Genomic DNA, 26711 nt, shown 5'->3' with positions numbered 1-26711 from the left:
GCCAGATCAGCTCAGTATTACAGCATTACACAAAATGAGGATACAATCTAAGTTTCTTAACACCCACAACACCATATCTCCCTTACCATAGTGGAGAGCGCAACGTTTTGGAGGCATCGCTGGGATATTTGCGTTCGAGTGTTGTTTACTCGCCGTGGGTAGAAGCTCGCGCCGAATATCCCCCAATCAACCCAGTCGGAGTGGCATCGGTTTACTGTTTTTTTTCCTACATGTGCTCTGGTTACATCTCTGTGCGTACATCCACCACTAGAGGGCACTGGAAGTCTATGAAGTGAATCCGGCCAGTTGAACTGCGTGTACCCTCTCGAAAATGGAGCTAGAGGAATTACAGTTGACGTCAAGTTATTTGGACTGATTTTTGGACTGAAGTTATTTGGACTGAATTTTCAACAGTTGTCACAGTTATATGCTGAAATCCAAATATCTGGACTGAAAAGAGAACAACTTACAGGCAAGACTCGAGGCCAACTAATTAATATTTTGTCAAACTACATCGGGAAAGCTGAATTAGAGTGAGAAGATGGAGGAATGTCTGATTTGCTACATATACAGGACTTGATTGAAAGTATAAAAGATGTTTAACTAGGAATAGCCAAACCAAGTGAAAAAGGTGAAGATGCAGTGCGAAAGAGAAACATAGTGCCCCCAGACACTGGCCCCTGGCGCAAAGATTTCAAGATATCTGGACAAATAGGTGAGCTCGGACAAAAAGATAAACTCACATTTCCTAGTTTGGTGAGACAGATAGAAAATGGGCTCAGGAAAGGCTACCACGGGGACGAGATCATCGATGCAGTGGTTTGTGCCATAACACTGGGTCTGCAGTTGAGAAGTTACCTCAAAGGGAAAGGGAACCTCACCCTACCTTCTTCACGAAGGATTCTCCGTTCTCACTATCAGGAGAGTGGAGCCACTGAATTGTACAAGCAGCTCTCATCGGAAGTGCAGACCAATAAAGAGTCTCCACAGAACTTCCTACTGAGGGCAATGGATCTTCGTCAAATGATTCTTTTTGCATCTCAAGAGGCCGAATCAGGTTTGACGTATGATCCTACATTGGGCCAGAGTTTATTCCTGCACGCAGTTCTGACAGGGTTACAGAGTGACAATGTAAAGAGTGACATGCAACCTTTCCTCATGCTAACCACCACATCAGATGAAGTACTGTTAGAAAAATTAAACATAGCATGTGCAGATGAAAAAGAGCGACAGGAAAAAAAGAAAAATGCTGCTCCGCGGGTGACCACGGTAAACACTGTCCAGTTAGATGACACACCAGCCCCGATTGATGGGAAGAAGACAGTCTTAAAGCAGAGTACTGTTACTGTGCCGAATGAACTCCTTTCAGAGATCAAAGAGATGATGCTGTTAAAGGAGCTGCGGGCGGAAGTGTCCCAGATCAAAGAGACTATTCAGAAACCAACAGCCACTTCTCAGCCCACCAGCGGAGGACCTGAACGCCTGCCTGACCACTACCCTGGACAGGTCGTCTTCACTCCACCTTCACCATAACACGTAGATCCACCAGCCAGGCACTACTACACCCAGCACTCCCCATCAGCTCTTCAGCAGTACCACCTGGCACTGTCATGATCTGGTTGGCGACCAGCGGGAGGCGCTGTCGGCCCCGCCTGCACCTGTACAGGTGCTGGTCGTCCCGATCAGATTGGCGACCAGCGGGTAGCGACGTCAGCCCTGCCGGCAGCCTCGCAGGTGCTGGTCGTTATAATCAATAACACTTAAAAGGACACCTGGCACGATCATCCGGTGCCGATTCATTGTTTGTTTGCTGCTTGGTTGCAGCATGCATCGTGTACGTGTTTGTTTAACCTTGGCGGGCTTTTACTTTTGGTCTTCTTTTGCTACTTTGTATTTTTTCCATTCAGATCATTTTGATGTTTTACATTTTGTTCCTGCTGACTTTATTTTAATACAATTTGTCAAACAACCTCCGACTCACTCCTGCCTGCTTTTTGGGATCCGCACCCGCCATCACCACCTCGCAAAACCTGACAGAATGAATCGGCCTACCATCGGATCCCGCAGGTACATCGGACCCGTCTCATTTCCACCCTGTGCCTGGCAATGCTACGTCCACGTTAGCGCAAGCCTCGTAGAGTTTGAATTGCGTCACTCGACGAGCCGCAACGTCCACGTAAACGTCCGGCCGAGACCTCCTTCCAGGTGGCCGTCCAGGGTGACACTGGGTGACTGGCATTGCACGCCCACGTCCAGCCACGCTGTCGTCGTGCATGACGAATTGAGTCTCATCCACGACGAGCCGTGCAACGTCCGCGTCAATGTCAGTCCGAGACCCCACTCACCGCTGGATCCCGGAGCGGCTCTGGACTGGTCTCGTTCCACCGGAGCCGGGCAGTTCACGCCCACGTCGGCCTCCGGCCGAGACCTGGTCCCATACGGCCGTACGGGGTGCCATTCTGCGCCTGGCAGTTTGACGTCCACGCAGAGCCATGCGCCGTCGCGTGAACGTGCGAGAGGGATCACACTCACGCCCACGACGATCCGTGCCGCGTCTTCGTCCACCCCAGGCCGAGTCCCGTTCCCATCAGGCTGCCGCCCGTCGTATGCTGGAGAGGCAGCGGTTGCCCTCTCCACCGACCGTTCCCTGGTGAGTGGACCTTTTGGGAGACTGTTGGGACTTCTGGAAGCAGCCCCTTGAAGGGGGGGTACTGTCATGATCTGGTTGGCGACCAACGGGGGGCGCTGTCGGCCCCGTCTGCACCTGCACAGGTGCTGGTCGTCCCGATCAGATTGGCGACCAGCGGGTAGCGACGTCAGCCCTGCCGGCAGCCTCGCAGGTGCTGGTCATTATAATCAATAACACTTAAAAGGACACCTGGCACGATCATCCGGTGCCGATTCATTGTTTGTTTGCTGCTTGGTTGCAGCATGCATCGTGTACGTGTTTGTTTAACCTTGGCGGACTTTTACACTTGGTTTTCTTTTGCTACTTTGTATTTTTTCCATTCAGATCATTTTGATGTTTTACATTTTGTTACTGCTGACCTTTATTTTAATACAATTTGTCAAACAACCTCCTGCTCCCTCCTGCCTGCTTTTTGGGATCCGAACCCGCCATCACCACCTTGCAAACCGTGACAGGCACCAGGTCCCAGGCCAATGAGGGGGGCAGCACAGTTCCAGCAGAGGTTCACCCCTGAGCAGTACCACATGCCCCGTCAGGTGTTATTCTTGTATTCAGACAGATGATGAATATTGTCAGCACTGTTTTAAATGTGGAAGGATTTCAGAGCAGGCTGCAAAGCATAGAACTCAACCAGAAGCCATGCTTTAAACTAGAAAGGGTTACCCCAGTGGGACATGGTGTGACCACAGCGACAGATGAAAATGGAATGTAAGCCCCACTCATGTGGCCCCGTTCAGAAGAGACATGAGCAGTCATTTGTCGAGCGTACAGATAAGAAACAGTGTGGCAAATTACCTTCGGTCAGGGAGTTAGTGGGAAAGAAATGTCTTATTCGGTGCTTTTTGGGTAACAAAAGGGTTGAAGCACTTTGGGACTGGGGTCACAGGTGTGTGCTGTAGATGAGTTATGGAAACAAACAAACTGACCTGACGTGTCATTGAAAAATGTGAATGAGCTTATTGACCCTGATCTTACTCTCAATATTGTGGCAGCTAATGGAACAGATATGTATATATCTATATATGTAGCATGGCTTGAGATACCATTTAAACTTGGTGCGAATGATCCAGGGCTACTTGTACCAGTTTTAGTACTAAAAGGTAACCAGCAACAGTGTAATATCGTAGGGTTTAATGTCATTTGTGTTAGATAGTCTCTCTAATTAGACGTAAAAAGGGGATAATGAAAAGCTCTTGAAATCGGTTAGACTAGCTTTTCCCCACCTTAACTGCAATAAAGCAGCCACTTTCATGAAAGCAGTTAGTGTGGGACAAGCGCATGAGTATCGTGTAAAAACAACAAATGAGAGATTCACTATAGCTAGGCATAGCTCACTTTTTATTCCATGCAAAGTAGGCGTGCTCAAGATGAGGGACAGGCGACCCCTGAGGGGAAAAGCCGAAAGGAAAAGAAGAAGACGGTGCTCTTTTTCATCTCCCGCCGCCCATTTTGCTGTGTTTATATTGATACAAAAGATATTTAAGATGAATCGATGTTTGCTTAGGGGTTCTATACAGTACCACCATTATCGAAATCTGTATCAGTCGCTGTATTGGTCGCTGTATCGGTTGCGCCATTGGTCGACTTGGTCACGTGAGTTTGTTACGTGACCAGCTCCCGTGTAGCAGAGCCATTTCCATTTTCAGACGCTAGCTCGTGTGTAGCAGACGAGATTGAAGCGTTTCTGTTAAAAGGTAAAAATGGGAAGCAGAAGAAGTTTGACTTTTTTAAATTGCATACATAATGCAGTAAGATGTAAGCGTTGCTGTTTCCCTGTTGTGTTATGTACATGCCCACTGTACTGTATATGAATGCAATCGTTTTTTGCAACAATGATTGTTGTTTTGTCTGCTGAAGCGTGATTTTGAAAATTAGCATACATTCCATACTGTGTATTAAAGGACAATCGATGTCACTTTTCATTCAAATGCAAAACACCAATAAAATGACTTTACGCGAAGATGTCTTGCATTGCTTGTGAATCCAAACAATGGCTTCAGATTCGGATCGTATGCTTTCTTGTTACACATCCAGTTATGAATATGATTCAAATACACTGTAGAGGAAAGCACTGAAGAGGAAAGCATGCATGTTTTCAATCGATTAAAGAATTATATGTGCCATTTTGAGGCAACATTCGGGGAACATCTCTCACCCCAAAAAAAGAGGGACAAAATGGCGAGCTCATGGCCAGCTCCGTTTCTTATATGGCGCTTGGATGCCCTCTTTTGGCGGCTTTTGTTAATGCAGTTCGGCGCAGGACGGATATACAGTAAAGTCTCGTTATATCGATAGTCCCGGTTATATCGATACTATTTCTATGCCCGCACTGAGAAAATTACATGCAAACAAGGTCGGATATATCGATAGTCCCGGTTATATCGATATTTTTTCGGACTCCCTTGAATATCGATATAACGAGACTTTACTGTATCAACGGTTATATCGACATTTAATCTAACTCCCGAGAATATCTATATAACGAGACTTTGCTGTATATCGAAAATGTTTATTTAAACAAGGAACGCTTGCTTCGGTTAGTGTTTCGTGTCGGACCGATTTACAGGGTTGCAGGAAGTTGTTGTACTCATATGTTTGCATTACATCTGGGCATTCGAAGTAAACCACTTTTGAGTCAAGACGTATCGCACTGCTTGTCTTGTGGTTTTTTTTCTGGATCCCACAACACCGTATCTCCCTTCCCATAGTGGAGAGCACAACATTGACACACGCACACTCAACACAGACCAATCTGATTTAACAATCCCTTCTGTCCGATTAGGTCTTTCAGTTGTGGCATTTGGAGAGTGAAGTAATGGCTGCAAAGGTGGAAAGTAAAGTGATTGATGACAAACTGCAAAACTTGGCCAAATCTCAGAAGGAGCTCGATGAGGAAATCACAGCGTACAACAAGATGGTCGCATCAAACCATGCTGACGGTTCTTCCATTGATGCACTTATCACACAGAAACAGGCTGCTATTACTAATTACAACAGAAAAAAGGATCTCATTGCTGCTCGCACTGGGGTAAGGAAGCCTTGATCATGTCGCATATATTCAATATACGCGACACTATATACTATATTGTGCAAATTTGGAACCCCAGGTTCAGATTCAAAGGCCTGCGTCCCGGTCTGCCTCACATCATTTTATGTCATCCAAGAATTCTGTACCTTCATTTTAACAGACACAAGCATTTTAATGCATTCCTTCTGTGTGTATCTCTCCCCCCCCCCCCCCCCCCCCGCTTAATCTCTCTCTCTCTGTGTCTCTCAGTGTGTGTGTACGTCTCTGTCTCTCTCACACACAGCGCACACACACAGACTTTTTTTAATTGATGGAACAATTATTGCTTGATTAAATATGTGATTGTCACTGCTTTCCAGTACTTTAGGTTTAAAATAGGCTTTACATAATCAGGATCAAAAAGGAAAAATAAATCCATAAATAAATAAACAACAAATCACAGATTCAATCAGAAGACTCACCAATATATCCCGTCTTTAAAAATAATGTGTTTATTTTCTACATAGTCATGGTCCATTAAGACACAAACATTTTGTAGAATTGACATCAATTTAAATGCCCTGGGAAAAAATACGAGTTCAACACTAAAACTAACCCCCGCCCCCCGTAAAATAAATCAATAAACAAGGGTAAATTTAAACATCTACTCTATACATTATGCTGAGAAATATAGTTAATAATAACAGCACAGAGCATCCCTGAAGTGAATGAGATTGTGTTTGCTGTCATGTCTTATAATTGTAAGACAAAATATTTCTCAATTCGAGCCTGCCCATCATATACGTATGTGTAAAGGCTCATTTCAAATACAAGTTGTTGTTTATAAAGAAACAGTATATAGTAGTTTGTATCACTGGTGTGAATCTAATGGTGAAAGTAAAAATGAATGTGATGCACCTTTATAATGTTCTTTGCCAAATAATCTAAAGTGTGTGTGTGTGTGTGTGTGTGTGTGTGTGTGTGTGTGTGTGTGTGTGTGTGTGTGTGTGTGTGTGTGTGTGTGTGTGTGTGTGTGTGTGCATGTGTGTGCATGCGTGTGTGTGTGTGCGTGTGCATGTGTGCTTGTTTTCACAGCATGAAGACCTCAGTCCTATGCAAATCAAAATGGAGGCAATAAAGACTCAAACTGAGGAATTAGCTGAAAAAATCAAGAATGATCAGCAGCTGTGGCTGAGGCTTCAGAGCACACTTGTCGGACTGATACTGGAGATTCAGGCATACAACAAGGAGTTCAACAAGCTTCAGGCAAAGTACACTGTCGCCTGTCAAAAGAAGATTCATCTGGAGCGTATGTTGCATATTTTCTGACACATTTTCCCCCAAATCTGATTTCCAATTTGCAAAATGTAATGCATGAGTAGTAATCTTTACTGAAACCACAACTAGGCCATCTTGAAGTTGTCCATCGTGAGGAGAACGAGGTGGAGAAGAGCAATAAGATGCTTCAAAGAGACCTGCAGAAGCTCAACATGCTTCTTAGCCAGAACATGCAGCTATGCGACGCTTTGGAGCAGGAGACTGCTGCGATAGAGACCGATTTCCTTCACAAACTTAAGGTATACCCTTTCTGTCTGACACAAATCTTCAAGTGGTTTGAATGCTGTGTCGCTGATGTTATGTGATTAGGAGGCAGAGCGGGAATCAATCGAGATGGAATGCAAACTGGAGAAGACCCAGCGGGGAAAAGAGAAACTTCTCAGCAGCTTAGTGGAGGCTGAGTCAGTCGTTTGCTCAATAGGAATTCACATATCAATGAGACATGCATCTCATAGAAGTCACATATCCAATGCACTCAATATATCTCATGTTTTTGACAGACGACAGATCATGCTGTGGGAAAAGAAGACTCACCTGATGAAAGAAACACGTTTAATTGTGGAAGAGGGTCATGTAGATATCCAGGTAACCAAAGATGACATTCACCGGATGGAGGTACGTGAACTGGTTCTCCTGAAAAACATATTTGAATGCTGCTCATTTTGGTCTTCATTCCTTCTAAAATATATCGCCCTATATAATTATGACATAATTGTCCTCAATTGATAAAAGTCATCACTGTTCATATAATCTTACTGGTTAATTGAAGATGGTACGACTCGGGATGCTTTTGGGTGTCAGTGGTTTTCCAGAGAGGGTTTGTTGGGGGAGTGAATGGCTCGCAGTTGAATGTGCCTACGCTCAGTCAAGCAACCATTATATAAGGGTGTTCCCTCATGATATCTTGCCCAGTCCATATTCAAGACTTCGCTACAAGACTTCCGAGCATTGACCATGGCTCGCTCTAAAATTTCTCAAACTTCAGTGCCAGCAACATTTTCTCTGTTGGCTTAAACACAGCCAGAAACTTAGACCGAAATTAGCCACCCAAAGGTAATGCAGGCTGACTGCTGTTACCAATGGAAAGGTTTCTGTAAAAGGACAGTGTTGAAATGTTTTATTTTTCAACTTATGACAACTTTATTCAAATTAAACCGTACATTTTTGTTGGATTAATCTTACTTTTAGTCATCACTATTTATATAGATCATCCCAATTTTAGTGTGAGCAGCCGAGTTTCTGGTTGTGCTCCCAAAGAGTCGACACAAAGAGCACTCAAACGAATCACATGAACGAGTGAATGGCGTGATACATTTATTTGCTTTCTAAAAGCGGAAAATTTAAATCGAAAACCACACATTATTCCACCAAGTATAAGTCATTTACGACTCCAAAAACGTCCTCCCTGAAGAAATCAGGACAAAACCACAACTTTACATTGTCGCTGATATTGCCAAATGAAGAGGACAAAAAAGTAAATGTGGATTATTCTGTCATCAGTCAACAATACGTGTTGCAAACCTATTAATGGTATGGTTTTGTCATTTATGGTAATGTTGTTTTTTGCACCTCTTTTTTTATGTGCTAAACAGAGACAGCTCAATCAGCTGATGAAACAGCGGGAACAGCTAGTGAAGGAAAGTGTCATAGTTGTGGAAAGGAGGGGAAACATCATCGAGCGCAATGATACCCTGGCTCGAAGCATGAAAAAGCTAATTACAAAGGGCGCACTAAATCTCATCAATGATGGCTTGCGGCGCAAAATAAAAGAAACACAAAAGGTGATGCTTTTTTTTGTCTGTATACATTATTTGTTGTGTAATAACCTGGCAATGTGTTTTTAAGATGGTAAAAGAGTGGGACCAGGAGCTCAAAGAACTGCAGGAGAGCCAGGTGAATCTCAGCAACATTGTTGCACATCACAAGCAACAGCTGATGAACCTGTCTGGTACCAATCGTGGCCTTGAGAGTGGTCTGGCAAAAATCCAGGATGCCAAAAACAAGGTATGTTGTGACATCAAGTCACACAATGCATAACAAATCTGCCACTGTTGTCCCAAGCCTCAACAAATGGGGAAATCTCAACAATATGCACACATTGTTTAAATGTAAAATATGTGCCATAGTGACATAATTGTTCTGAAACACTATATATATATATATATATATATATATATATATATATATATATATATATATATATATATATATATATATATATATATATATATAAAAGTCTCCTTATATCGATATCGGTTATATCGATAGTACCGCTTATTACGATACTATTTTCATTTCCCTTGCACATTTCTAGTCTTTTTATGTATAATTAGTACCGTTTAGTACGATACCCGGTTATTACGATAATCCGGTTATTACGGTGCTCCTTTTCATCCCCCACCGGCCATTTTTGTTGTTTATATCGATATATCCGTCGCGCCATTGGTCAACTTGGTCACGTGTCTTGTTACGTGAGCCGCCATCGGTCGCGCCATTGGTCGACTTGGTCACATGAGCCGCCATCGGTCGCGCTATTGGTCGACTTGGCCGTGTGACTTTGTCACGTGACACGCCATCGTTCGCGCCATTGGTCAACTTGGTCACGTGTCTTGGTTACATGTCACGCCATCAGTCGCGCCATTGGTCGACTTGGTCAGGTTACGTGCCCAGCACCCGTGTAGCAGAGCCATTTTCATTTTCAGACGCTAGCTCGTGTGTAGCAGACGAGATTGAAGTGTTTGTGTTAAAAGGTAAAAATGGGAAGCAGAAGAAGATTGATGACTTTTTTTAAATTGTATACATAATACAGTAAGATGTAAGCGTTGCAGTTTCCCTGTTGTGTTATGTACATGCCCACTGTACTGTATATGAATGCAATCGTTTTTTGCAACAATGTTTCTTGTTTTGTCTGCTGAAGCGCGATGATTTTGAAAATTATTAACATTCCATACTGTGTATTAAAGGACAGCCGATGTCACTTTTTATTCAAATGCAAATAAAAATGACTTCACGCCAAGACGTCTTGCATTGCTTGTGAATCCAAACAATGGCTTCAGATTCGGATAATATGCTTTCTTGTTACACATCCAGTTATGAATATGTTTCAAATACACTGTAGGCTTTCCATCCCCGCTGTTGCGGCGCCGCGAGAGTGGCTGCCTTTCCAGCAGCTCCTGTGTTTTGCTGTTCTACTTTCATTTCTTTCATAACTTTGCTGTGAAATGTAAATTTCTCTACTGCGAGACTAATAAAGGCAAATCCAATCCAATCCACTGCGAGTTCTGTGTAGCGCAGCTTCTTGCGCTCATAGGCCTCTTCAACAGAGTTTTCCCACGGGACTGTGAGTTCTGAGATCTAGACAGCCTTGAGTGAAGGGGACCAGAGCACCAAGTCTGGTCTGAGGGTGGTGGCTGCAATCTCCGCTGGGAAAACCAATTGCTGGCCAATGTCAACCCGCATCTCCCAATCGCGGGCCCTGGATAGCTGTCCAACTTCTGGTTTGGCAGGAGGATGGTTGGGCCTTTTCTGTTGCTCTCGGATGAAAATCAATGGTGCTGTGATGGACGTGGTGGCTCTTATTGGCAAGGAGTTGATTGTATTCCTCCAGGTGTAGCAGCCTTGTGTGAGGTTGGTCTTACAACCGGTCAGGATGTCTTTGAGAGTTCCTGGAGTTCAACAGAGGTCACAGGTTGGATCTTCGCCATACCATTGGTGGAGGTTTTTTCGAGATGGGAGCACATCATTGATAGCTCTGATGATGAAGCTGATGTTGCTTGCCTCCATTTCCCAGAAATCCCTCCAGCTGAGCTTTCTCTTCTCCAGGCCTTCCCACCTCATCCATTATCCCTGCTTGGCAAGTGAGACAGCCTGTGCAGTTCTTTCAGCTTCCTCTTGGCGGCGCACCTCTGCCATCACCATTTTCCTTCTTTCCGATGTTGAAGCCTTACGACAAGAAGGTTTGTTTGTAAGGCCAAACCCCCCTCTTCCTAGCTGAACGTGTCCCACAATGTCGCTGTGCCTTAGGGCTGCTGTGGCCTGCTGCACTGCAATGGATGGCGTCCATTTCCGTCCAGTTGATGGGTGCAGCTTGACTGATCTTCCGGTCTCTGGAGTCTGTGAGGGTCATCTGAAGTCTCACTTTAGCGCACTTGTACTCTTCGGTGAGGCTTGTGATTGGAAGCTCAAGGACCCCTTTGCCATAAAGGCCAATGTTGGACAGACAGCGTGGAACACCAAGCCAGCCTTTCACATATCTAGTGATGGCTCGCTCCATCTTCTCCACAGTTGAGAGTGGGACCTCATAGACTGTGAGTGGCCACATTACCCGAGGGAGAAGTCCAAACTGCAGACACCAGAGCTTGAGCTTTCCTGGCAGTGGAGTCTTGTTGATGTTTTCCAGACTATTGGTGATGTCCTGCTTGAGTTGCTGCACTTGATCTTTGTCTCTGAGGCTTGCATTGTACCACCTGCCCAGGCTTTTGACCGGTTCCTCAGACACCGTTGGTATTGGGTCATCACCAATGCAGTACTTCACATTTTTTAGCTGTCCCTTGACGATTGAGATGCTGCGTGACTTGTTCGGCTTGATTTTTTCATCCGGGCCCATTTGATGTTTTCCTGCAGTTTTGCAAGAAGCCGCCTGGTGCAAGCTGCGGTAGTGGTCAAGGTGGTCATGTCATCCATGTATGCTGGTGGTTCAATAGGGGGGATGTCATGTGGGATAGCTAGTTTTTCCTGCCTTTTCGTGTCCTGGTGGACCTTTTCCAGATGCTTTTCAAGTTCCTGCTTGGAGGTTTTCAGGATTCCGCTTTTGTCCTTAGCGAAGAGGTCTTTGACAAACTTGAAGGGGATTTTATAGAACCGTGTTCTTGTGTGTTCCTTGTTCTTGTGATGTTTTCTCAAGTTTTCTGCCCTTCGTAAGGTTGCCAACAGGCATTTGATGTCCCCTTGGAGCAGCATGAAACCTTCTTTCTCTGCATCAGAGTCCTTCTTCCACTGTTTTCGCAGGTCCCTTCTTTCTCTGACCAGTCTGTCTATCTCTTGCTGCCTCCTGGATTTGGTTGGTGGTGGTCTTGCATTGGCGGTTTTCCGGATGTACACTCCAAAGCGCTCCTCCCGTAGTGACAGATGATGTCACCAATATTTTCCAGCTTTTTCTCTGCTGTGCCCGCTTGTCGCTCCAAGATTTTGGTCAGTTCGTTATTGACGGTTTCCCACTCTCTTTTCTCGATAGCTTTTGGCCACTTCACACTTGGTCTGTGCCCTTTGATCTTGTCCTCCTTGGGAGGTCTCTGTGGTTGGGTGGGCTCTTCCACCTTTCGTTCTGTAAGTGCATTACCATCCTCCTTGACAGGGGTGTAGACGCTCTGCGAACTTTGGTTGTCGTCCCGTCGCTGTGCTTCACTCGACTTATTTGACGTCTGACTTCGTAAGAAATATTGGTCAATGCGAGGCCCTTGTCTCTGCTTTCCCAAGCACTGTCTCTTCCCTTGGTGGATCTTTAACCCGATAGCTGATGTTACTTTTGCCCAGCCACAGACGCACACCTTGAGTGAGTATCCTGCTGCCGTTGTCTCATGTGCCATGTTCTTGCTCGTAGTCAGGTTCGTTCCTGGGTCGGTAACCGTGTTGTCAGTCGTTGAGCCATCTTGCATCCCCCGCTCTCGCAGGCTCTAGGCTAGGGGTATCTTTCTCTGTATTCTTTCTGTAGCATTTAGCGGGTGTCTCCAACAAACTGAACCAGCGTTGGTGACTGCCACCATGGGTAGCTAGCCCATGACAGCCCCAGTGGGGTCTATTCCCTCCTGTCAGCTGTCTCTCCAAGCTGTCACGCAGACTTTCCTATGTTGTCAGCTGTCTTTTCACAGCAGTCACTGGATGACTTTCAGATACTAAGAATCATGAAACACTGGACCTGATGTTATTCTGTCCATTTGTGCCAATGGATGGTCCTCACATGAGATTAGCCTTGATGTTGAGAGTGGTGTGGGAGCTGTGCCTCAGGGATGGGAGGTTGTGAATTTGGGACACATCGTCAGTAGTGTGCCAAAGAATCATTAGGTGTTTCGGCCTTTTAATCACTAGACACCCTCATCGATGGTGGCCAGCGACAGGTTTGTCACGCCCGCGCTTGTGTCCCATGCCAATCAGATGTTGAGAAGCTGGTGGGGAGGGAGGGGTGTTGTGTCATAGGTTGCTTTTCTATGAGCCCAACAAGGGTCCTTCCTCTTCATCAAGATCCACTGGCTGCTTCTTTCTGTGGCTTCAGAGACTGATCTAACTGTGTGCCGCAGAGCCTGTCCGTGGATACCCAGGTCTTTTAGCAGCCTGATGGTGGAGGAAGCCACAAACCCTCTGCATCCAACTTTAATTGGATATACCTTGGCTTTCCATCCTCGCTGTTGCGCATCCACTGCGAGTTCTGTGTAGCGCAGCTTCTTGCGCTCATAGGCCGCTTCAACAGTTTTCCCACGGGACTGTAAGTTCTGCGATGTAGACAGCCTTGAGTGAAGGGGACTAGACCACCAAGTCTGGTCTGAGGGTGGTGGCTGCAATATATATATATATATATATATATATATATATATATATATATATATATATATATATATATATATATATATAAAGTATATCGATATTCAAGGGAGTAAAAAATCCGATTTTCGATATATCCGACCCTATTTGCCGTACTGCTTATTCCTCATTAGGGTCGCGGGGGCTGCTGTGCCTATCTCAGAAATAGTATCGATATAACCGGGACTATCGATATATCCGATATCGATATAACGAGACTTTACTGTGATACCCTGAATTGGTTGCCAGCGCGCAGGGCACACAAAGACGTACAACAGTCACTCTCACACTCACACCAAGGGACAATTTGGAGTGGTCAATCTGCCTGCCATGCATGTTTTTGGAGTGTGGGAGGAAACTGGAGGACCCGGAGAAAACCCACACGGGCCCGGGGAAAACATGCAAACTCCACACAGGGAGGCCGGTCCAGGACGCGAACCGGCGACCTCTGCACTGTGAAGCTGGCGTGCTAACCACTCGACTACCGAGATATATATATAGCTATATATATATAAAATGTAGCCACAAGGGGGCACAAGTCAAGCCCGCATAAATACAGAGGGTTGTGTCAGGAAGGGCATCCGACGTAAAAAATGTTGCCAAAACAAATATGCGAATCAAACCTCTGAATCCCATACCGGATCGGTCGAGGCCCGGGTTAACAACGGCCGCCATTGGTACTGTTGACCTTCAGGGTGCCAGTGGAAAATGGACTACTGTTGGTCGAAGAAGGAGAGGAGGGAGGTGTGCCCGGAGGAAAAGAGAGAAATGGAACGCCAAGAGTATAGACTATAGAACTAAGAGTAGGAACTTTGAATGTAGGAACAATGACAGGTAAAGGTAGAGAGCTGGTTGACATGATGCAGAGAAGGAAGGTAGACATACTGTGTGTCCAGGAAACCAGGTGGAAAGGGAGCAAGGCTAGAAGCTTAGGGTCAGGGTTTAACTATCATGGTGAAGACAGAAAGAGAATTGGAGTTGGGGTTATCTTAAAAGAGGAGTTTGTTAGGAATGTCTTAGAAGTAAAAAGAGTATCAGATAGAATGATGAGTCTGAAGCTAGAAATTGAAGACGTGATGGTCAATGTTGTTGGTATGGTATGCCCCACAACTAGGATGTGAGCTGGCGGAGAAGGAGAAATTTTGGTTGGACTTTGATGAAGTCATACAGAACATCCCGAGAAGTGAGAGGGTTGTAATTGGTGGAGACTTCAATGGACATGTTGGCGCAGGAAACAAAGATGATGAGGAAGTGATGGGATAGGTTTGGACTCCAGATGAGGAACGCTGAAGGACAGATGGTGGTTGACTTTGCTAAGAGAATGCAAATGGCTATTGTGAATACTTTATTTCAGAAGAGACAGGAACATAGGGTGACCTATAAGAGTGGAGGCAGAAGTACACAGGTAGACTGCATTTTGTGTCAACGGCATCCATCTAAAGGAAATCAGTGACTGAAAAGTAGTGGTTAGTGAGAGTGTAGCCAGACAGCATAGGTTGGTGGTGTGTAGGATGATGCTGGCAGTGAGGAAGATGAAGAAACCAAAGGCTGAAGTGAGGACAAAATGGTGGAAGTTCAAAAAGGAAGAGTGTTGCATGACATTTAGGAAGGAGGTAGGACAACCACTGGGTGGGCAAGAGGTCCTTCCAGGTGACTGGCGAACTACAGCGAATATAATCAGAGACAAAGGTCGGAAAGTACTTGGTGTATCGAGTGGAAGAAAGGTAGATAAGGAGACTTGATGGTGGAACGGGCAGGTGCAGGAGTGTATACAGAGAAAGAGGTTAGCAAAGAAGAAGTGGGACACTGGGAGGACGGACGAGAGTAGACAGCAGTACAAGGAGATGCAGCGCACGGTTAAAGTAAAGGTGGCAAAGACCAAACAAGAGGCCTATGATGACTTGGATGCTCGGCTGGACAGCAAGGAAGGTGAGACTGATCGTTACAGGCTGCCGAGACAGAGAGACAAAGATGGTTAGGACCTGCAGCAGGTTCGGGTGATTAAGGATAGAGATGGCAGTGTATTAACAGGTGCCAGTAGTGTGATGGCAAGATGGAAAGAGTACTTTGAAGAATTGATGAATGAGGAAAATGAGAAGGAACAAAGAGTAGAAGACGTGACTGTTGTGGACCAAGACGTAGCAAGCATTAGCAAGGATGAAGTGAGGAAGGTGCTGAAGAGGATGAAGGGGGGAAAGGCACTCGGGCCTGATGATTTACCAATCGAGGTATGGAAGTGTCTTGGAGAGGTGGCGGTGGTGTTCCTGACTGGGTTATTCAACAGGATCTTAGATGGTGAACAGATGCCTGAAGAATGGAGGCGAAGTGTACTTGTGCAATTTTTTAAGAACAAAGGAGATGTTCAGAGTTGTACTAATTACAGAGGAATAAAGTTGATGAGCCATACAATGAAACTCTGGGAAAGTGTAGTTGAAGCTAGACTAAGACCAGAAGTGAACATTTGTGAGCAGCAGTATGGCTTCATGCCAAAAAAAAAAGAGTACGACAGATGCAGTGTTTGCTTTAAGAATGCTGATAGAGAAGTACAGAGGTCAGAAGGAATTGCATTGTGTCTTTGTAGATCTGGAGAAAGCGTACGACAGGGTTCCCAGAGAAGAGCTGTGGCATTGCATGAGGAAGTCTGGAGTGACAGAAAAGTATGTCAGAGCGGTGCAAGACATGTATCATGACTGCAAGACAGTTGTGAGGTGCACTGTCGGTATGACTGAGGAATTCAAGGTGGAGGTGGGACTCCACCAGGGATCAGCTCTGAGCCCCTTCTTGTTTGCTATGGTGATGGACAGGCTGACAGACGATGTTAGACAAGAATCTCCTTGTACCATAATGTTTGCAGATGACATTGTTATCTGTAGCGAGAACGGGGAACAGGTGGCGGAGAAACTAGAGATGTGGAGATATACCCTGGAAAGGAGAGGAATAAAGATCAGTCGCAGCAAGACGGAATATATGTGTGTGAATGAGAGGGATCCAAGTGCAAGAGTGATGCTACAGGGAGAAGAGATAAAGAAGGTGGATGATTTTAAGTACTTGGGGTCAACTGTCCAGAGCAGTGGAGAGTGTGGAAAAGAGGTGACGAAGCGTGTCCAGGCAGGCTGGAGCGGCTGGAGAAAAATGTCAGGTGTGATGTGTGATAGAAGGCTTTCAGCTAGGATGAAAGGAAACGTGTATAAAACGGTGGTGAGAGCAGCCATGTTTGGACTGGAGACAGTGCCACTGAAGAAAAGACAGGAAGCAGAGCTGGAGGTAGCAGAGCTGAAGATGTTGAGGTTTTCTTTGGGAGTGACCAGGTTGGATAGGATCAGGAATGAGTACATTAGAGGCACAACTCATATTAGAGGCTTTGGAGAGAAAGTCAGAGGCCAGACTGAGATGGTTTGGACATGTCCAGAGGAGAGAGAGTGACTATATCGGGAGAAGGATGCTGAGTCTTGAACTGCCAGGCAGGAGACCGAGAGGAAGACCGAAGAGGAGGTTTATGGATGTGGTCAAAGAGGACATGAAGGTCGCTGGTGTGCGAGAAGAGGATGCACAAAACCGGGATAGATGGAGGACATTGATTCGCTGTGGCGACCCCTGAGGGGAAAAGCCGAAAGGAAAAGAAGAAAGAAGAAGAATAAATCTACGATCAGTACGATATTAAAAAATAAGGAGGCTGTGAAATCTAGTGATGTGACCGTGGGAGTGAGAGCAAGTGTCATTGGATAGATATTTGAAGAGAAAAGAACATCCTGTAGCCGAGTCAGCCGTAGCTGTCACGTTCCGAGCGAGAGTAACGGCAGCTGACTCGTCGGAATGTTTGGGATCCCAAAGCAGGCGGCAGAGATGTACACTACCGAAGCAGGATGTTTATTCACAAATAAAAGAAAACACAGCGAGTAAGAAGGCAGGGGGTGATCCGACCCGCTTACTACGCCAAAAAGCAAATGGCACACGAGGGTGCAAAATTACGCAATCCCGGAAGATGACATAAATTTACGGGACGCAGGGAAAATACCTCGGACCGGATACACACGCGCATCGAAGGAAGAGTCCAGGTACGGTGGCGAGTTGAGTCAATCATCCGGCATTGGCGAGGTGATCGCGAACCGTATAAATGCCCGTGATTAGAGAATTGACAGCAGGTGGAGAACGGCCGGGAGAGGCAGCCAGGCTCCTCCCCCCGCTGTCAACTCGCAAGTGACAGGAGCAAAGAGATGGTTTCGGTGTTCGAAAAAATCGCTTTTTCGAACAGGGTCCTGGAACGAATTATGGTCGAGAACCGAGGTACCACTGTATATATATATATATATATGCATTTCTTGATTCTGCACTATGGACAGTTTTTCTTATGGAACGGTTTTGCACATTTACATCTGCACTGTATACATTGACACTTTATTTTGTTATGCTTATAATATCTTGTTTTCTATCCTTTCACCCCCACCCCTACCCCATCCCTTTTCAATTGTTGCTGTGGACTGCAAATTTCCCCATTGTGGGACGAATATAGGTATTCTGATTCTGATTCTGATATACAGTGAGACCTCAACTTACGAAGTTAATTGGTTCCCAGTCAGAGTGTGTAAGGCGAAAAGTGTGTATCTCAAAAAACGAATTCCCATAGGAAACCATTAATGGGAATAATCCGGTCCCGGGGTTCCATAAAATATACTTTTCAACTAAATAAGCCTTAAAACTACACACAACATACCTTATTCTATGTATAATAAATGTGCTATTGTATTGCAATGAAAGAAAAACACTGCATTGTATCATAAAGTCACTTTATTTACATTTGTGATGGTCATTTATGGCTTGATGGAATGTCCTTGGATGTCGAAGGTCAAAGGGAATTGCATGAGGACTGTAATTAAAGAAATAAACTGCTGGAAAATGTTGTTCCGCGGAAGTAGTCGCCGAAACATGTCAGGTATTTGAACACCGACAATACACTGTCTGTAAGAAAGGAATCTGCTTAACATTAGTTATCAAGTAGACAGGATGAATTTAGTACAACGAAGTTTTATTTACCCTTTTGATGGTTGTTGATGGCTTATGGAAGGAGAGTCACCTTCCATAAGGACTGTTGGTGCTGTTCGGTCGTGTGCTTCCGCCGAAGATCACTCCACCAGCCGTGGTGGGTGTGCATTATGAAAATAGTGCTTATTATAAGGTTTAATTTTCAGAAATTTGACGTTTGTAAGACGAAAAGTTTGTAAGTTAAGGTGTTTGTATGTTGAGGTCTCACTGTATATATATATATATATATATATATATATATATATATATATATATATATATATATATATATATATATATATATATATATATATATATATATATATATATATATATATATATATATATGGCGGCCCGGTAGTCGAGTGGTTAGCACACCAGCTTCACAGTGCAGAGGTCGCCGGTTCGCGTCCCGGTCCGGTGTGTGGAGTTTGCATGTTCTCCTCAGGCCCGCGTGGGTTTTCTCCGGGTCCTCCGGTTTCGTCCCACACTCCAAAAATATGCATGGCAGGCAGATTGACCACTCCAAATTGTCCCTAGGTGTGAGTGTGAGAGTGACTGTTGTCTGTCTTTGTGTGCCCTGCGATTGGCTGGCAACCAATTCAGGGTGTCACCCGCCTCGTGCCCGAAGTCAGCTGAGATAGGCTCCAGCAACCCCCGCGACCCTAATGAGGAATAAGCGGTACGGAAAATGAGATGAGATGATATATATATATATATATATATATATATATATATATATATATATATATATCACTGTATAACATTTATAAATGAACTGTACAAGAAACAGTTTTGGATACATTACAGGTACAGTTATAGAGTAATAAAAATCGATAATACGATATATAAAATGATAAAAATGACACTAAAAGTTATACAATTTATAAATGAACTGTAAACATTTTGGTATATCATATTATTCAATCGAAAACGTTGCTTAAAAACAACAGATTTACATCATATACTCTCCTGTCGTGTAAACGTCACGGCGGCCATTTTGAATGGATTTTGACCTACAACCATTTTGTCAAAATGGACCCCGGTCGTAACTCAGATGTTACCTGTATATACATAGCCCAACTAATGCTACCGTATAACCCGGTGACAGCATCACAATCACATAGTTCTCCACCCATCTTTTTTACTTCTCTTCTAGGACCAAGTTCAACTGATGGAATTTCAGAGTAGGGCTAAGAAACTCCAAGAGGTCACTGATGGGAAGTATCGACCATCATCCTCAACGAGTCAATCACTGGATGATGCTACACAGAACCTAAACGGGCGCTTGCTCGCGGTCGGCACCATTCTCCGCCGTGTGTGTGAGGAGTTCCCTGATCACAAAGAAGCTCTCTGTGGTCTGTTCCTGCCTTTGGAAGCAGGTACACAGACTCCGGGAGAAGGAAGCAACATGTGAGTGATATGCAAAACATAGACAGACACAATACTGAAGAGCTGCTCCCTAAATTGGCCTGATGAATCCCGTCGAGGCAGTGGTGTAATGTTAATATGTTCATGAAGAGGGCAAATTGTCTTTTGGTGAAAGGCTGGGGACACCCTGGACTGGTTGACAGCCAATACCATGTGCAGGTATACAGAAATACACCCATTCAGACTCACCTATATGCACTGTCAACACTGAGTGGGGAGTGAACCGAGACTGCCTGCTCAAGTCAGTGCAAGTAACCCCCTTCACCTTAAGTGATGTCAGTAATTGTAGAGCAGACATGTCCAGCTCCAGGCCTGCAAGGCCACTGTCCTGCCTGTTTTCCATCTGACCCAGCTGCAACACACCTGATTCAGATGATCAGCTCATCAGCCACTTCTTAAGCAGCATCAAAATGGTCCTAATTATTTGAATCAGGTGCGTTGCTCCAGGGAGAGCTGGCAAACAGGCAGGACAGCGGCCCTTGAGGACCGACTTTAGACACCTCTGTTGTAGAGGATATACTATTCTGTTGGTCCAAATTGTATTGTCCTCCAATTGCTGTTATTTCTGGTTTGTTTCTATTCCTCTGTAAGTAACTAACTACATGTAGATCTTTTGAACTACTCTTGGTTATCTCAATCAATACGGACAATAATATTACTGGTAATGAGCACTAGCGCTTGGAATTACACCAAAAACCCATTCACATTTTCATTTATAAATTAACAAGCAAGTCCTGAATCAAATTCAAATTGGCTTCTGAAATGTACTTTTTCTGAAATGTACTTTTTCCCATTTTTCTGCGATGGTATTCCTCGTCAGGCTAATGTTGGCAAAACAACAAGTTCAGCTGCCTTCAACAAGTTCAGCTGCCTTTAACATGAATCGTTTAACAAAGTCACCGTCGGAATACAGCTTTGATGCTAATGTTATTTCGCTAGCAATTAGATAACTGGCTTTTACTGCTGCTTCACTGACTTCTTGGCTCTGGGTGAAAGTTGACTGCTGTTTCCTCAGACCTGCCAGCAATTCGTCAAACTTGTCTCTGCTCAGTTGTCCTTGCAAGCAGTCATATTTTTCACTGTGATGAGTTTGACATTTTGGTTAATAAGGATGTTGAAACCGCGCTTGAAAGAAAAAGACAGCAGTTGAAAAAAAACACTGCGGTTTTCTTCTACGTTAATTGAAACCGAACCACCCTGCCCCCTAATAATAATAATAATAATAATAATAATAATAATAATAATAATAATAATAATACATTACATTACATTTTAAGCACCTTTCAAAGCTCTCAAGAACACTTTACAGTCACAGAGAAGCATAGGTACTATAATAAATAACTAGAATGCAATCAACAACAAGACAGAGAGCTCCACAGAAAATGCAATTTTAATGAGGTGGGTTTTGAGATGGGACTTGAAGGTGGGAAGAGAATCGATGTTACGAATGTTGGGAGGAAGTGAGTTCCAGAGTTCGGGGGCAGAGCAGCTGAAGGCTCTGTCACCCTTCATCCTGAGATGTCAGGGGGGGCATACAGAGGTGGAGGGAGGAAGAGGATGTGAGGGAACGAGAGGGAGAGAGACAGGTATAGGGGCCAAGGTAATGGATAGCTTTAAATGTATAAAGAATAATTTTATAGTGGACCTCATTAAAATATGAATTCCATGTCGTTTGTGCATTTTTTTTCCATGTTTAAATTATCCTGCAGGCCTGATCAAACCTCCTTGGGGGGCCGGTTCCGGCCCGCGGGCCGTATGTTTGACACTGCTGCTTTAAATGCTCTTCCATTCTATGGCAGAAGCGACAATAAACCTTTGCATGGCAGTCAGCAATGGCTTCCTTCAGACAGTATATATCAGAGTTGTGGCACAGATTTTATGCTTCAATCAATTGTGAATACCCTGAACTGAGATTATCATTATTGGAGTGATATTTTTTGTTTGATGGAGTGCTGTGAAATTTTACTACTGTAAAATGGGTGCCGTGACACAATAGTTTGTTAAACATTTATTTATGAGTTTTCTCTGATCCCAAACACAATATACATTTTTTGGAATACAGCAGACTGATCGGAAGAAGGTAAGGTACCCAAAGAAAACCCACATTAGTAAAGGTAGAACGTGTGATAAAATCACATATTTTTTTTTTAAGACCAGGCCGCCGCATCAAGTATGAACTTGACTGAATAAGAAATGACTGGTGGTCAGGGGGCAGCATCATTTTCGGCTGGCAAGCACGTCTGTAACATAGCGCAGCGGTGCTGGCATCGATTCTCGCTCAATGTCATCAAATAAATGACATTTGCATGTTCTCCCTGCGTGGGGTTTCTCTGGGTCCACAAATTTGCTCCCACATTCCAAAAGCATGGCAGGCTGATTGAATGCTCTAAATTATTCAGAGTTCTTACTGTGGAACCTATGGCTCGTGAGCCGTATATGATTCTTTTGATGATTGCATCTAGCTTGTCGATAAAATGAAATACATTATCTCGCTTTTTTGCTGTTCATTTCCGGTTTGGGCGGCAGTTGGCGGACATCACATTTTTGATTGGATGATACTGACCTATGGCCGTTGATGTCAAAACAGGTTAACACCCCCCTTTTAAATATGCCTGACGAGTATAAAAAAAAAACAAAGCATTCGCCTTTGTGGGGAGAAAAGGTTCTGCCGTGATTCTAATTTGCAATGAAACAATACCATGAATAAAACAGTTGAATATCAGTGGCACTTTGACAAGCCACATGCTAACATTAGCATCAATATACTTCTGTGAAAGACAGCAGAAAGCAAGCGTGCAAGCTAATGAGCAGTGTGCATTCTAGCGAGCAGTAACTTCGCATATGGACCCAGCAAGTGGACTTTCATTCCAATTGTTTGGCTGGATGTTTTTGCCAATCATGAGGAACGGAAAACTATTCATATTAATGGTGAGTATTATCACAAAGTTATTTTAAATAATACATTCCGACATTTTTTTTAATCCCGTCAAATTCCCAGCAGACAAATCAGCCCATTTCCCACAGACCTTGTGCGCCATCTTGTGAATTTTCTGGGCGCTACATTGGAGTCCAGACGGCTCGAATTGATACGGAAGGACTTCTTTAATCGATTGCAAATAATAATATGCTTTCTTCTCCAGAACTATTTGAATCATATTCATAACTGGATGAGTAACAAGAAAGCATCTTCTCCGAATCTGAAGCCATTGTTTTGATTCTCGAGCAAGGCAAGACGTCCCGGCGTGATGTCACGAACCAGGGGGCGGGATCTTCTGAAACTGAAACTTTCTGAAGTCATTTTGAAGTAGTTTTGGGACACTTTAAGTCATTTTTATTGGTGTCTTGCATTTGACTAAAAATATCAGCCTGCGGGTTTTGGGTATTTTAGATGCTATAAAACGTTTTTCTGATGTCAGTTAGGAAACAAAAAAATGGTGTCGGTTGTCCTTTAAATGATGTTCAAGCCCCGAGTGTTTCAGCGACTGCAGGTGTTAAATTTGGCGAAGAAACTTTCGTCGATGCGTCCTCTTTTGATGTCAGGTCTGTTGCGTCTGTCATATTCAGCGGCGGTGCTGTTGTTGTGGTCCAGCTCTTGCCGTAGCTCCTTCTTCTGCCGTTCCTGCTGCCGCTGTAGGATCAGAGCCGTCCGTTCCGTGTTCAAGCACCAGCGAGCGTATTGTTGCTTCTCTCGGATGCCCTCCAACTTGCTCATCATTTTCTCCTCAACTTGAAGGTTCCAAAACTTTTTCATCTGCTGCCAACTCTCAGGACGTGGCCTCCTGTCGTAGCTGTGAAACATACCCGGTACCCCGACCTGACTGGGTCGTATCTCTCTGGGGTCGTCTTTCAGTTCCCGTTGGTACCGTTGCCTCTCTTCAGCTATGGCTTGATTGAACTCGTTCATTTCAACGGCATTTTTTTTCCTCTTCTCCAGCTCGGCGTTTTCCAGCCCCAGAGCTACATTGTCGATATGAACCCTGAATTGGTCATCGGACAACTTTTCCATTCTCTTTCTTTCTTTCGCCACGGCTTGCTCTGTCTGTTGCTGGATCAGCCACTCTCTCAATTGCTCTTTCTGCCTGTATACTCGGCTTTCGCTGTCGGGGTCCTCCCCGGCCATTCCAGGAGGCATCATGTGTTCCACTGCTTCCTCAGAGTCATCCCGGTTCACCCTATCCTGAATGGCACGCTCATACTGTTCCAGAAAATTGGTCCTCTCGATTGCTTGCTTCTCCTTTTCTTCTTTCACATGGAGAAGGTACGCTTGCTTGCTATCGTGTAGATATTGGGCCTCAAAGGTGTCCTGTTCCAATTTTTCTGCATCTTTGCATTTCTTCTTGTCATCCACCTGCTTTTCAAGACCTTCCTTGTCGATACCAATGGTTCTGAGCTTGTCATTAAAAATGCGCTCTTTTCTTTCTCGTTCATTGTTGCGACGTCTCTCGATGCTTGCCTGTTCAAAGCGAGAGCCATTCCACATTTTGCCTGACAATTCAATATGAAGGGTGTTAAAATGACCAGCCTGTTGGGAGTGGTTCACCAGCACACTAATGTACAATACTAGATTTCTGTTATGGCTGGTCCTGAAACACAAAATGCACAAAAACAAACTAACAAAAAGAAAAAGACTCTTCACACACTTAAAATGTTATTCATCTATGATTGTTTTCTATGCTTCTTGCTGGAAATCAGACAAAAGACATTTAAAACCAACAAATTACCCGTATTTTCCACACTATCTGATGTGCTTTATATATGGCTTGCTATTCCCCATTGAGTCCCCAACAGTTTCCCTGTTAGTGTGTTGATTATTAGCAGGAATCAATTGGAACCTAAAAGGTTCTACCCGCACACCAATTGACATGTGCAATCACCCACACTGCCATTACAAAATAAAGATAACACAAAAAGCATTGTAAAGACTAAACGAAGGAAATGGGAGACAAGCAAGACTTCTAAGACTATTTAGCCCCTTCTGGATGAGAACCCACAAGGTTTGTTTTATAATGGCATTTGTTATTTATATGGTACATGCCCATGTCTGTGACTAGTTCACATTGTTACAGCTGCAGATGTTGTGAATGTGCTACATCAATGGTGTCAAACAATTTTTTTGCTGCGGGCTACATTGTAGGCGGCTTCCTCTCGAGGGGTCCGTTATGAATTTGGGGAAGCCAATGGAATGTTTAATACCCTCCATATATGACATATAGAATGCACACCAAATTAACCAATAACTAGTTTTCAAATTTGAACTAAAATATAATGCCTGTTATTGTGGTTTACATCGGACAATTTGAAAGTTTGGTTCAGACTTTAGCAAGCTTCATGGAATTTCACAAGTTTGATTTACTTGAAATGATGTGGCGGGCCAGAATTGGGCCACGGGCCTCGACTTTGACACTTGTGCTCAGCATGAAGTATGTATTAAATTCCCTGTCGTGTAGCTTCATCTCGTGGATGCACGGTGCGACCAGAGCCAGTAATTGTAGCTTCTATTCCATGTGCCCTTATAATGCAATGCGCCCTAGACAGTTATACCTCGGTTTTGATCATAATTCGTTCCAGAAGGCTGTTCGAAAACCAAAACTATCTTACTCACCCATCATTTCCCTCAGAAGGAAATCTAAATTTCAGTCATACTTTTTTGTCATATCGTCTAACATCTAACTTCATTTATTTTACGACTTTGGAAACAGCATCCAGACATTTTTGGGGAACAGCGTCAAACAAAAGCTGTCTTTGGTACTTAATCACCCGGTTTTGTCTCACCGTGGGCAGCACCGTTGTCTATCCTGTCACGTTAAAAAAAAAAAGCACACACATTACTGTTTATCCTGCAACCTCCTGACGTAATCCAAGTAAAGTACTTCCTCCCCTCAAAAAGCTTTCAGCCCTTGCATTTCTATTGACTAATCCGGTTTACTTGATCAACAACAAACTCAATACAACTCATCGCATCACCTTCAAAATCAATGAAACTCACTTATCACCCAGTTGGTTAAAGGGGTGACATCAGCGTTCAACAAAGCCCTTGACGCCTCGCTACCCAGCTTAACTCATCCTTCACATACTCTTACATTCTGTGTGATCATAAAGTTTTCAAAGTCATACATCACCAAGAGTAACCATAAAGGATGACATCACAGCAACAACGTACAATTGTCGACATTTTGCAAATCTGTGTTTGTGCCATGGGTTGCACACTACACTATTATTACATCCTATATGGTCACCACTAAATAAAAGGAATAAAGTGTCTAACTGTCAATCCAGCGACAGCATTTTTTTTATTTAAAACAGATTGTTTTCATACAGACAGTGTATTTTAGGTAGACAGGATGAACTTAATACAACTAGCATTTTTCTTTTTATTTTTCTTAACCAGCACTGTGTGTTTTATCAGAGGTACAACTGGTTTCAAAAACAGTTGGTCAACTTTTGAAAGTGGCATTGGTCAAATATTGCCCAGTCAAGGTGCACAAGCAATGCAGTGGTCTGGATCCAATGACATGTGGATCTGGTGGGGAAAATTGTTAGGTTCACACCAAAAATAATCATGTTTTAGAATTCCAAATATGCCGGATGAGACAAAATGCAATTACAAAAATCCATCCATTCATTATATGTGCCACTTATTCCCCATTAGGTTCG

General features: G+C 44.1%; 2 protein-coding genes across 2 annotated transcripts; one reads left to right on the top strand and one right to left on the bottom strand.

Moving 5' to 3' along the window:
- The first annotated feature begins 7363 nt into the window (after window positions 1–7363).
- Window positions 7364–20712, top strand: LOC148892222 (coiled-coil domain-containing protein 40-like). The gene is made up of 5 exons (XM_089006299.1): window positions 7364–7435; window positions 7535–7649; window positions 8627–8815; window positions 8880–9038; window positions 19786–20712. Exons 1-5 carry the CDS (start codon window positions 7368–7370, stop codon window positions 20041–20043), a joined length of 789 nt encoding a protein of 262 aa, XP_088862425.1. The 5' UTR covers window positions 7364–7367; the 3' UTR covers window positions 20044–20712.
- A 1841-nt stretch (window positions 20713–22553) lies between these two features.
- LOC148892221 (RIB43A-like with coiled-coils protein 2) lies at window positions 22554–24612 on the bottom strand. The gene has a single exon (XM_089006623.1). The coding sequence runs from the start codon at window positions 24535–24537 to the stop codon at window positions 23533–23535; it is 1005 nt and encodes a 334-aa protein (XP_088862749.1). The 5' UTR covers window positions 24538–24612; the 3' UTR covers window positions 22554–23532.
- Between the last annotated feature and the right edge of the window lie 2099 nt (window positions 24613–26711).

This window comes from Hippocampus bargibanti, linkage group LG10 (assembly GCF_051943395.1).
Source record: "Hippocampus bargibanti isolate YZ-2025 linkage group LG10, ASM5194339v1, whole genome shotgun sequence".
In the NCBI taxonomy this organism is placed as follows: domain Eukaryota; kingdom Metazoa; phylum Chordata; class Actinopteri; order Syngnathiformes; family Syngnathidae; genus Hippocampus; species Hippocampus bargibanti.
This window is presented reverse-complemented; position numbering and strand designations above follow the sequence as displayed.